Source organism: Indicator indicator, chromosome 3, assembly GCF_027791375.1.
Source record: "Indicator indicator isolate 239-I01 chromosome 3, UM_Iind_1.1, whole genome shotgun sequence".
Lineage (NCBI taxonomy): Eukaryota > Metazoa > Chordata > Aves > Piciformes > Indicatoridae > Indicator > Indicator indicator.
In genome coordinates, this window is record NC_072012.1 from 47,597,101 (window position 1) to 47,609,804 (window position 12,704).

Genomic DNA, 12,704 nt, shown 5'->3' on the forward strand with positions numbered 1-12,704 from the left:
GGCCTTGACGATCTCAAGGGTGACAGGATCACAGGATGGTACGAGTTGGAAGAGATCTCTGGTGATCTTGGGAGTCCAACCCCCCTGCCAGAGCAGGACCACAGAATCCAGCGCAGGTCACACAGGAACACATCCAGACAGGGCTGGAAAGGCTCCAGAGAAGGAGACTCCACAACCTCTCTGGGGAGCTGTGAAATTATACTCAGTGGTAAAGCACCAAACTTTCATGTACTTATTTGGGATATTTATTTTGTAAGTAAAATATTCATGATCTTACAAAACTCTGATTCTACCAAGCTAAGCCTTTGGCCAATTTTGATTTTTTTTTCCCCTTAACACGCTGTGCCTTCAGCTTCTTTCTCTGCCTGGAATTCATCCATACTGGGTACTGTCCATGCTGGTCTAGAAGAGTTTTCTTGTTTCTTTTATTATCAATGTCCATTTTGGAGTCATCTGAAAAGGAAAGGTATTTCTAATGAGTAAAATAAATGAAGAAACTTCATAGATTCTATTTTATTACTATGAGATTCACAAAAGTGGTACAATAATATTCCTATACACGGCAGTGTGTGTATGTAGAGAGCTGAGTGCTTTCTGAACCAATGCAACTGCAACCCAGGAACTTCAACAGCTGACAAAAAATAGGCAGAATTTTCCCTGAAGGCCCACGTCTGGGCAAGGAACCTTCACAGAATCACAGAATGTTAGGGGTTGGAAAGGATCTTGAAAGCTCATCCAGTCCAACCCTGCTGCCAGAGCAGGATCACCTAGAGTAGGTCATACAGGAACACATCCAGGTGGGTTTTGAATGTCTCCAGAGAAGACTCCACAACCTCTCTGAGCATCCTGTTCCAGTGCTCTGTCACGCTCACAGGGAAAAAGTTTTTCCTTATGTTCACACACACCAGCTTGTCCTACCACTGGACATCACTGAGAAGAGCCTGGCTCTGTCCTCCTGACACTGCCCTTCACATGTTTATAAACATTAATGAGGTCACCTCTTAGTCTCCTCTACTCCAAGCTAAAGAGCCCTCAGCTCCCTCAGCCTTTCCTCAGCAGGGAGTTGTTCTACTCCACTACCTTTGTGGCTCTGCACTGGACTCTTTCAAGCAGTTCCCTGAGGTCCTTCTTGAACTGAGGGACCCAGAACTGGACACAATATTCCAGATGCAGCCTCAGCAGAGTAGAGTGGGAAGAGAACCTTTCTCAACCTACTAACCACAGCCCTTCTAATCCACCCCAGAGTGGCATTGGCCTTCTTGGCCACAAGGACACATTGCTGCCTCATGGTCATCCTTCTATCCACTAGAACCCCCAGATCCCCGTTCTCTGCACTTATTCTTTAGTCTGCCATCCGTACCAATACTGTACCTAAAGACATTGTTTGTGGTCTTCATCAAATGCTACAACCACACAGAAAGCCATAGGCTTACTGAAACATATGCACAATTAAACACTTTTTATGATGTGATGCCTATGATCTGTTCTAAAAAATTAAAAGACAAAAACAAGAGAACCAAAGTGAAAAGATGAAACACAATGATGGCACAAAGCATGAGCTATGTTTGCCTCAAAAAATTAGCACAAGGTCAAATCCAACATATTTAGGTACAGAGGACTGATCTCTCAGATGAGGAAGACTGCCTGTGACATGGTCACTCCCAAGGAGTGGCCCCAGCTTTACTAGGAGGAGCTTTTAAAGAAGGACAAGATGTTTTTCTGTTGTGCCTGTCTGATGTTGGGAGACAAAGCTCAGCAGAAAAAGGCTAATGTGCTGCTTTAATAGTTGAAGCATGCTGATAGTCTACATGGATCTGCACCACAGAGGTGTGCTTCTGGAGCCTTAAAGCTACAACAGAGACTGTTTACAAAGGTCTGCAGTGACAGGACGAGGGGCAAGAGCTTCAAACTAGAGAAGAGCAGATTTAGATTGGATGTCAGAAACAAGTTCTGCACCATGAGGGTGGTGGAACACTGGAACAGGTTGCCCAGGGAAGTGGTTGGGACCTCATCCCTGGAACTATTCAAAGTGAGGCTCGACAGGGCTCTGGGCAACTGGACCTAGTTGAGGATGTCCCTGCTGACTGCAGAGGGGGTTGGACTGGATGACCTTTGGAGGCCCCTTCCAATCCAATCCACTCTATAATTCTATTTTGAGGCTGCTGTATCTCTTTTTTTTTTTTTAAAGAAAAAAAAAAAAACGGAAAACCTCCAAACTGTACTCTTTTATAAAATCTCTATAGAAGAACTTTAGATTTATGTTCACTTTTTACATATTGAGTGTCCTCTTTAAACTAGGAGGAAAATTATATCCCACAAATGCTGTGCTTGGAATAACTGCTCAGTGATGAACCTTCTCTCATCTACTCTCACTAAAGGGATGCCTCTCAGTATGATGGTGGTGGAAGCCTCATCCCTGGAGGTTTTTAAGGCCAGGCTGGATGTGGCTCTGAGCAACCTGCTGTAGTGTGAGGTGTCCCTGCCCACGGCAGGGGGGTTGGAACTGGATGGCCCTTAGGGTCCCTTCCAACCCTGACAATTCTATGATACTATTCTATGATACTGCGCACTTTAAATCAAAGGTTGCCAAGGTATTGCTGTGAGATGACCAGAGTTGAGGATTTAAAGCACCTTTAGGCTTTAAAAAATTTTTGGTTTTCCAACTCACTATCGTCGACCTGGATGGAATAAGTCACAGGAACGATAAATCATACAGCAGCATGTTCCTGCAATTGAGTGATGGCAACAAAAGCAACTTGTACAGAGAAAGACACACTAGAAACAGCGGGGAGCTGGAAGCGGAAGGAAAACACAGCCTGGTACTCAGAAAGACAGCCGAGGTCTGGGGCAACCCACAGCCCGCCTGGCACCTGGCGAGGGCACCCCGGCTCCCCTGCGGCCTTGCCCTGGTTTGCCAGCAGGGCTCCCGCTGTAACGCCAGCGCGGCCGGCAGGAGCCCGACTCACCTCGCTGCTCGAGGACCTTCTTGGGGGTCAGCACAGTTGCCACCTCCTTCACCTCCTCCATGATGACGTCCGCGTTCGTTCCCAGGACTTTCTTCAGCCTCTCCAGCTCCTTGGGCGCGTTCTTCTGCCTCTTGGCCGCCCGCATCTTTCTCTTCCATTTGCTCCTCAGGCTCTTCGCCATGTCCTGAGGGACGGGAAAAGGGAAATCAGTGAGGCCGCAGGAAGCGCAAGGCAGAGGACGCCTCCCTCCCGGCGGCGCTGACGGCTGGACACGGGCGGCGCGCGGACACGCGCCCGAACCCCCCTCCCTTCCCTCGGCTCACCCGGCCGCGCACGAGGGCCGCCGCCCACCCCCACGCCACGCTCTCCGGCCGCGCATGCGCACGCCGCCCTCCTCCCCCCAACTCTCCCGGCCTCCCCGCGGAACCGCGGTATCTACCGGAACTCTCCGAGCTACAGCGCCTAGCGCATTTTTACTTCGGGCTGACACCGCGGACCAGCTACCTGCTGTAGGTGTGAGATTATGCCCAACCACCGCTGCGTGTACGGCGGGGTGGGGATGAACAGCAACCAAACCCGGGTGTGTCATCACAAATACAAAGCGAAGTTCTATTCATGGCTACTGCCACCCATTTCTTAATGAAGCCCTTAATAAAGGACTTCGCTCTCAATAAAGCAAAGAAAGAAACCATGACACTTGCTCAAAACAATTCGGCTTGATCTCAGAAAGAAGTTCTTCCCAGCAAGAGAGATTGGCCATGGGAATGTGCTGCCCAGGGAGGTGGTGGGGTCGTCGTCCCTGAAGGTGTTTAAGCAAAGCCTGGATAAGGCACTTAGTGCCTTGGTCTGGTTGATTAGTTAGGGTTGGGTGATCAGTTGGACTTGATGATCTTGGAGGTCTCTTCCAACCTGGTTGGTTGTTTGATTCTGTGTTTCAGTAGCCACAGTCAGGTCCTTTCCAACCGAAACGATTCTGTCAACTATGTTCCAGCACAAGTTGTCACCTCTCTTGGTAAGACACAGCTACTGCCCAGGTACTGCACTGCCTTTTTGCTAACCTGGCTGGACAGGTGAACCATAACAAGGCACCAACTTTAATGCTGAACACGAAGCAAGCTTTTCCAAACTGTTTTAACCCTGCCTGACCTTCCAGGATTTCAACAGCTTGGAAACTGGGCACTGTTGCTGTGCCTCTCCTCTGTCAGGAAGTGCACACCTGTCCAGCAAGGGTTTGCAGTGCCCATTCTTGGTGCTCTCGCCTTTTCCAGTCTCAGCTGTGAGCACAGACCAAAGCTTTTCCCATTTTTATTGACAATTAAGCTTAATATACAGAAGGTGATAAAATGCCAGAGTCCATCTCCAAATGATCTTTCAAAACACTGAAAGATAGGCAGTAAGTAACACTTAAATGAACAACATTCCCTTTGTTTTAACACTCTCCCAGTTTACAGAATAATCTGACAGCCCTTAACAAGAACAGGATATCTCTGTTAAAAGCATTCCATTTTACCAAACAAAAACTAGAAAAAAAAATATTTAGCTTAGTAAATCATTGCATGTTGGTAAACTCAGGCTACCCTTACATGGTACACTTAGAATCCCACAGAAAACCGTTTCCAGCAGCTACAGAACAGCAGAGAGAGGCTTACTCTGAAGAATTAAGATGTTGGCAAAAGATTTAATTGTGAATTATGTTGAGTGCAAATTAAGTGATTTTAAAAAGTATCTGAAGTGACAACTGCATGTTGACGACATGTATATTTTAGAGAAGAACTTCATCTGCAGAAAAAAGCCTTTTTTTTTCCCCTAACGAGGATCAATATTCCCAGAACATTGATTCAGTCTCTAGAAGACAGAATACATAGTCTGCAGATCACCCAAATGCTTAACTTCATATAAACTATAGTCAAATTACCCACCACTCCTGACTATTTTTTATTAAATGCCTCCAGTAAATTCAGCAGGTGTAAGAACAGATTGATGAAGTCGAAGTAGAGATTGATGGCAGCAATTATGTACTCTTCAGGGGACAATTGGTGCATCAACAAATGAGTGTCATAAATAATAAACCCACAGAACAGAAGAGCTCCGGCAGCAGCAAACACCAGCTCTACTGTCTCATTGTAGAAAAACATCTGGAGGCAAATGAAAGAAAAGAATTGTAAATTTAATTTTCTTTTAATTATTAAAATCCCTGTATAATGATAGTCCACGCTTTAAACAAGGATGCACAGTCTTTTTACTTGGGTACACACAAATCATAGAATCATTGAGTTGTTAGGGTTGGAAGGGACCTCAAGGATCATGTAGTTCCAACCTCCCTGCCATGGGCAGGGACACCTCACACTAGATGAGGTATGATGATGACATTTAAATGTCCTCATGTCACACAGTTCCCAGTCACACAATTTCTTACACCGAGTAAAAGTGCCTCCAGCTTATGAGGGAGGAAGCTCTGGTCTCCAGAATATTAACATCAGAAAAATGAGGGAAACAAAATACAAGCAAATCCCCTTCCTATTCTCTCAGTCAAGTAGAGAATCTTTGCTGACAAATTTTGTCAATCAACTCAAATGCCACTTGCACAGCAGCAAGAACAGCATAAATCTGAATTGGAAATGAATGGTTAAAAGACCACCAGCATGATCTACAACAATACTGGATCTGGTTAGGAATTTCCTTTCATTAAGCCACATTGGCCTGTCCAAAACATTCTGGTTACACTAGAAGTTAGTAAAACATTTATGTTAAAGAATACTTTTTAACCTTGAACACAAGATATCTTACCCTCAAGAAACAAGAGAGGATCAAAATCCACAAACAAGTGAAGAGGCTGGAAAAAAAAACAAAAACAAACCCAAAACCAGACTGTGAGCAACAAGATCTTTTCTTTAAAATTTTACTTAAAATATCTTCCATTCTTATTAAAGTTCATCACAAGATATTTGATAAGTAAACGTTGGTAGTTCTTGGATGGCAACTGTTCATTGGTGTCAGCAGTAAAACTCATAGTTTTATAAAGCTGTCAAAAGTTAGGACATTACTTTTTAACAAATATTTGAAGCAGCTGCCTTCTGTCTCAGTGTAAAATGCAGGTCAAGTTTTCTAGTGTAATTCTATGGTTTTAAGAATCAGTAACAGAGGAGAATTTCTTACCAAGAAAGCAGAACCACATACAATTATTAATTTCAGATAAGTAACACCTTCACCATTCCCTTAAAGCAGGTTCTAGTGAGCTATATTCCTTATTATATCTGCAAAGCATACTTTAATAAAGGAAAAATTATCTTAATGGGAAAAAAAATAATATGACAACATACCCTGCTCCCAGTCTGCTGAAGTCTCTCTTTGACTGCAAGCTATAGGCAGTCAGTCCAAGAAATACAGCAGTAGTAAGAATAAAGGCTTGCAAGACAACGGACAAATCATAGAAACTCACTAGAAACAGAAAAATTAGAACGAGAAAATGACTAGAAACAGACATTTAAAGATCACTGTGCTATGTATTTGCTAATTTATTGTTTGAGGAAAGCAAAGTTTAAACTTTCAGACAGAAAAAAAATATATATAAAATCTTAACTGTGAAGAAAGTAGATGATGCCTGAACTCGTCCTTATACTTCAAAGTCATGATCACAGGATGCACAAGCCCAGCATTAGCTAAGTTTGAGTTACCTCACACATAACATCTTAATCTTAAATGGAAGTAACAACTTGAATAAACCAAGCACCAATCAACGGAAAAACCAAACCCAAAACCGAAGAAAAAAACCCAAACCCATGACAAAACCAAAAACACCAACAAATAAAGAAAATAAGAAGCCTTGTAAGTACAGATATGTGAGATCTTAAGGGAAAGGCTATCTGAATTTTTCATGATAATGAAAAGAGGGGTAAAAAAAAAAAAGGCCTCTGTGAAGGCTCATAAAGGTTTAATTAGGGGATAGGAAGGGAAAGATAAGAGAAATTAATGGATCTTTTTTTTTATGGATATTTTTTTTGGTCCCTCCCTCCATCCTCCTTAATCTGTGCCTTGCCCAAATGATTTTTTTTGTTTTCAGGAGATCATAAACCACAATGAAGAGATTTCATCTTGTATTGGGAGCTATAGTGCAAGGTGATGCTCTGACTTGTTCATAAACAGCCCTACCTCAACCCTGACAAAGTGCAGAACTCTCCAAACTCAAAATCCCTTGGAGGAAACTGAGGGGGAACATAAGGACACTTCACTTGCAAATCAGCTTTGCTGAGTTACCTTCTAAGAAAGACTATTGCTAGCTGTACCAAAAGAGTGGATGGCATAACTCCTTTCTCACTTCAGGTTTGTACAGTTCTAGTTCTGCATCAGAATGCAGTTTTCTTCCTTTATCCCTTCGGTTTTGCTGTCATTGACATTTTCAAATAGTGGATTTAATTGGCATTTCAGTCACATCTAGGAATCTCCAATAGCAGTTAGTACAAAATACTGAACTCCTTCTCAGGTTTCTTTATGGAATCAGACAATAGGATGGCCTCCATTTACCTGCAAAGGCAACTGTCACTGCTTCCAATAGAGTCTACAAAAAGTAAAAACAAAAGATTACAAGAAAAGAAAAAAAACTTACAGAGAGACTTCAAATGCAATGAGTTCCATTCTGTTATATAATCCCACAGGCACTACACTAGCTTGGCTTCTTAAGTTTTTGTATATGAAAAACAAGTTTAGTTTTCAATAAGGAAATGGCAACTATGCTGGCTTACTGTGCTGGAAGACACAATATAAACTGAAAAGGAATGAGAGACAGTCCCTATAGAAAAAATGCCATTTAAGGTTTTTAATCAAAGCAAATAACATTCTTATCACACTTCTTACAAACTACTCAAGGGGCTATAAAATTAATACACTCTTAATATCTTGTTTAGACAGCTAAGTGTCTGCATTGACTTCCTTTTCCCATTCATCCTTGTTTTGAAACAGCTAGCTTGAAACCAAACATATTACTGATGTCTGGGCTGAAGACTGGTATGGGCCCTGAGTTTTTCTAAGAGACAGTTTCAAATTAAGTTTCATTAAATTATGAGAAAAGGCTCTGTCATAAACCAAGAGGTCAGAAATAACAGAACATTTAACCCATACTCTGATTTTATGACATACAGATTTGAATCCTTCTATTTCCTAGACAATGTAATACTTCAGCTGTCATACCACAAGATCCCACACCACATCTGGCCAAGCTATTACTCACTCCTTGTTACAGCTGCATGTGTAAGTGTTCAAACATTTTATTTTCCTGCAAGAGTTCATAAGCCAGGAAGCTTCTAACTGTGTTACAATCTAATATTTATATTTATATTTATATTCATATTCATATTTATATTTATTATTGTAACTGTGTTAAAATCTATGTACTTCCACAGCAAAGCTGTCTTCCCCTTGTATTACAAACACAACTTAGACAACTCCTAAAGCATCAAATTCTAATTGTGCTGCTGTGACTTCTTTTTGTAACACTGATTTCTACATAATCCAAGGTTTGGATTTTGTTAGCCTATAGACTGTTAGGCCTATACCAAGTTAGCCTGTATCTACAAATTTACAGCAGCAGGCAGGAGACTGAAATTTTAGGACAGCTTGGATTGACCTGCTGAAAACATGCTCAGAATTTAGCATCAAAAAGACAACAATTAAAGAAATAAATACATACAGCTGGTTCCATTTGAGTTTTGGCTAGAGGTTGTCTGTTAAATAAGGTAATAAAATGCCTCTTCCTTTCCTACTGAACAGTTTCATAGAAATTCACTGGTATCAACATAACAGTGAGAGCAGATAGATTTATACACAAACACAAAAACACCCCTAACATGCTGATCCTGATTCCAAGTTCCAACATCCTTCTTACAAAGATGCTAGAAGAAAACTGACATAGAGGCTACCTGGGAACAACCTGTGGATATAATCTCCAAAAAAATAACTCTGATCTTTTTAAGTGTATGGGGTATCTTTCAAGGAATATAAGAAAAACAAATTACTCCCCACCAGTTTACTCTAAGGAGTTCATCACAATGAAAGCTACTCTAGGGACTATTGAAACTGAAGTTACATAAATACTTACAACTCCAAAAAGCAAGTATAAATTAACAGGATGCTGGTATCTGAAGAAAATCAGTGCCAGGATTAAAGCCAAAGATCCAAACCCAGATATCAAAAGCAAGGCAGGCCTGCAAAGTTCCATACAAAAAAACATAAGTCATCAAAATGAAAATATCTGGAAGACTAAAAAACAATTTTTATAAAACCAAGTTTTTAAGTGATCACCTAGGTGCAGATAATGCTTCATGTATCCAAAGTAAATGTAAAGCAAGTTTTACAATAAAACTACTCTATAACATAACATCACAGATAATCAGTTAAAAATAGTGCAGTCCTAATGTTTTTTTCATACTGAAGCTAAAGATTGCCCAGGAATACATCACCTGGAGATAAACCTATATGAAAAGAAAACTCCATCTGTACTAAAATAATAGTATTAAAGTATACAGCTGTGATATAACATAAAGCTTTTTTCAGTGGTGCCCACCAATAGGACAAGGGGCAATGGGTACAATTAGAACACAGAAGGTTCCATTTAAAGATAAGCAAAAAATGCTTTATTTCAAGGCTGCCCATAGAGGTTGTGGAGTCTGTCTCTGGAGACTTGCAAAACCTGCCTGGATGCATTCCTGTGCGATCTGATCTATGCAAACCTGCTTTAGGTCATCTCTGAATGTCCCTTCCAACCCCTACCAGTCTGTTATTCTGTGATATGTAATATTTTGCCCACTAGCAATGCCACGTTCAAGGAATTGTTTTTTATAAACACCTGAATGGAAGAAAGATGGACACTAACTGCACCAATGAAAATTAGTACTGATCAGCAACTATCACTATCATGAAATCATTCAGGCAGACCTCCAAGTAAAAACTGGACCAAAATCAAACACAAAATCACAGCAGTTCTAAGCAAGGACTATTTTAGATTATCAGATTTAAGTAGAAAATTGTAGTTTTACAATGTACTTCTGTAGTATACACTATAGCTTAAACAGAAACTTTCATAGAATGTTGGGTGCTCTTTTTATTTTTCTTATTTGAGCTTTGAAGTGAAAGTAAAAGCAAAGCCTGCACTTGCAGGACAACAGAAACTGGACTCAATGTTCTCCTCCCTTCCCTACTTCTTTTCCCCTCCCCATTCATCACAGTTTTGATTTTGAGACTTGTTTTTTTCTCTAAGAAAATCTGAAAGGTAAAAAGAAGTAAGCCCACAAAATTGTTAGTCAACTAGTTTGCAGGGGAGAAAACAAAACAAAACAGTCCCTGGGGGAGTCAGGGACTGGAGTTAGACATAGTTCAGTTTTTTGAAGCAGGTACTTATAAATAGCATTCCAAAGAGAGTCTAGAAGTAGATACTTAGACCATAAAATAAGAAATCATAACATTACTGAGGCTGGAATAGACCTCTGAGATCAAGTTCAGCCTATGACCTAACAACCACATCATCAACTAGACCATGTCACTAAGTGCCACATCCAGTCTTTCCTTAAACACCTCCAGGGACAGCAACTCCACCACCTCCCTGGGCAGCACATTCCAGCCTCTAATTACCCTTTCCTAACATCCAACCTAAATGTCAGTAAATGAGACACTCTGCAACTGATGGTTTCCATAGCATAAATATCAAAATAAGCACTACTAATAAAGTATTGATTAAAAGAAACTTTAATGATAATAGTAAAAAAATTAATTTTAATAATGAACCAAGGACAAAAATGTCAGAGAAGGAAAATTATTTCCTACTCAGGATACAAAATTTCTATTGCAGAATCGAAACACAGGTGTAAAAATGATTAGAAGTACTGAAGTATTCCAGAGCAACAAACTACATGAACTATACTTCACACATAGCAAACAGCTTCATTTCATTTTAGTATTTACCATGAATGAACAAATGCCTGCATTCCAGGAGAGTACAGAAAAACTGCAGATGTGACTGTGGTCAAAAGAACTTGAATGGAAAGAATGCCATAGACTTTCCGTAGAAAAGCTAGAATAAGGAAGATTTGGGGGAAAAAAAAAACAACACTCCTGAGTTACACAATTTAACAGTAAATCAGATACAAATTTTCTATTTGATACGGATCATTCAAAACTCTTCATTCAATGTAAAGCCTAAAGTGGTAAGAAGCCCTTTCTCCTTTAAAATTTGACCATGTATTCCAGCAAAATGACATTTATTCCTGGACTTCATTATTTAAACAATAACACAATTATGACAAAATAAATAGAAAAAATATTTGCAAGTAATGTACTCAGACTATTAAAAAAAATTGCAAACACCTAATCTCACTGAGAAATTACTAACAATATACATTCTCCATCATGTTACTAGTGGACCTAAATGAAGAAAACTTGATGTGCAAGACAGAAACAGCAACAACAATCACAGAATCATAGAATTGTAAGGGTTGGAGGGGACATCAAGCATAATCTATTTCCAGCCCCTCTGCCATGGGCAGGGACACCTCACACTACATCAGGTTGCTCAAAGCCCCATCCAGCCTGGCCTTAAAAACCTCCAGGGATGAGGCTTCCACCACCTCCCTGGGACAAGAAGTTGAAAGGGAAAAGCTTTGATGGCAATATCCATTTTGATTAACTTTCTTCCATGTTAAATATAAGATAATATGTAACTTGGATCATAATGAACGGTCTGTATCAGATACAGACTGCTTAAAACCAAATAATTCCAGAATTAAGCTAACAAGCTTCATAATTCTAGAGGTATAGAGAGTGGAGAGTGGTTCGTGATATGCACATATGTCATACAGATATTCTTTGTCCTGACTGGAAGGAGACCAAGCCCATTAGGCAAAATGCTCTGAAATCAGGAATGAGCTTACAAGGAGAATCAATTCAATCTTTAATAGCACAGCCTAAAAAGAAGTTTAAGAGCACACACTATGAGAAGGAGAATTAAATTACCTGCTTGCCACAGATACATGCAATCCCAAGCACAAATACAGGCTGGGAGAGACTGGCTGGAGAGCAGCCCTGAGGAGAGGGACTTGGGGGTGCTGGTGGAGGAGAAGCTCAACATGAGCTGTCAGTGTGCACTTGCAGCCCAGAAAGCCAACCAGAGCCTGGGCTGCAGCAAGAGAAGTGTGGCCAGCAGGGCAAGGGAGGGGATTCTCCCTCTCTGCTCTGCTCTGGTGAGACCCCACCTGGAGTACTGTGTCCAGTTCTGGAGCCTCTATTACAAGAGGGATCTGGACATGCTGGAAGGTGTCCAGAGAAGGGCCACCAGGATGATCAGAGGGCTGGAGCTGCTCTGCTATGAGGACAGACTGAAAGAGTTGGGATTGTTCAGTCTGGAGAAGAGAAGGCTCCAAGGTGACCTTCTTGTAGCCTTCCAGTATCTGAAGGGGGCTACAAGAAAGCTGGGGAGGGACTTTTTAGGCTATCAGGTAGTGACAGGACTGGGGGGAATGGAATAAGGCTGGAAGTGGGGAGATTCAGGCTGGATGTCAGGAAGAAGTTCTTCCCCATGAGAGTGGTGAGAGCCTGGAATGGGTTGTCCAGGGAGGTGGTTGAGGTCCCATCCCTGGAGGTGTTTCAGGCCAGGCTGGATGAGGCTCTGGCCAGCCTGATGTAGTGTGAGGTGTCCCTGCCCATGGCAGGGGAGTTGGAACTGGATGATCCTTGTGGTCCCTTCCAACCCTGACT

General features: G+C 41.4%; 2 protein-coding genes across 2 annotated transcripts in view; both read right to left on the reverse strand.

The window, feature by feature from the left end:
- Positions 1–203: 203 nt before the first annotated feature.
- LLPH (LLP homolog, long-term synaptic facilitation factor) lies at positions 204–3,317 on the reverse strand. The gene is made up of 3 exons (XM_054399684.1): positions 3,290–3,317; positions 2,967–3,150; positions 204–453 (listed from the first exon to the last, which is right to left on the reverse strand). The coding sequence occupies exons 2-3, from the start codon at positions 3,145–3,147 to the stop codon at positions 290–292; spliced, it is 345 nt and encodes a 114-aa protein (XP_054255659.1). The 5' UTR covers positions 3,148–3,150; positions 3,290–3,317; the 3' UTR covers positions 204–289.
- Positions 3,318–4,838: 1,521 nt separating this feature from the next.
- Positions 4,839–12,704, reverse strand: part of TMBIM4 (transmembrane BAX inhibitor motif containing 4) — a 52,580-nt gene continuing 44,714 nt past the window's right edge. Inside the window, exons 3-8 of the mRNA XM_054400000.1 lie at positions 10,917–11,025; positions 9,058–9,163; positions 7,488–7,521; positions 6,287–6,404; positions 5,754–5,799; positions 4,839–5,101 (exon numbers count right to left, since the gene is read on the reverse strand). Of these exons, the coding sequence (XP_054255975.1) occupies positions 4,895–5,101; positions 5,754–5,799; positions 6,287–6,404; positions 7,488–7,521; positions 9,058–9,163; positions 10,917–11,025 (620 nt within the window). The 3' untranslated portion in view covers positions 4,839–4,894. The remainder of the gene's footprint in view (positions 5,102–5,753; positions 5,800–6,286; positions 6,405–7,487; positions 7,522–9,057; positions 9,164–10,916; positions 11,026–12,704) is intronic.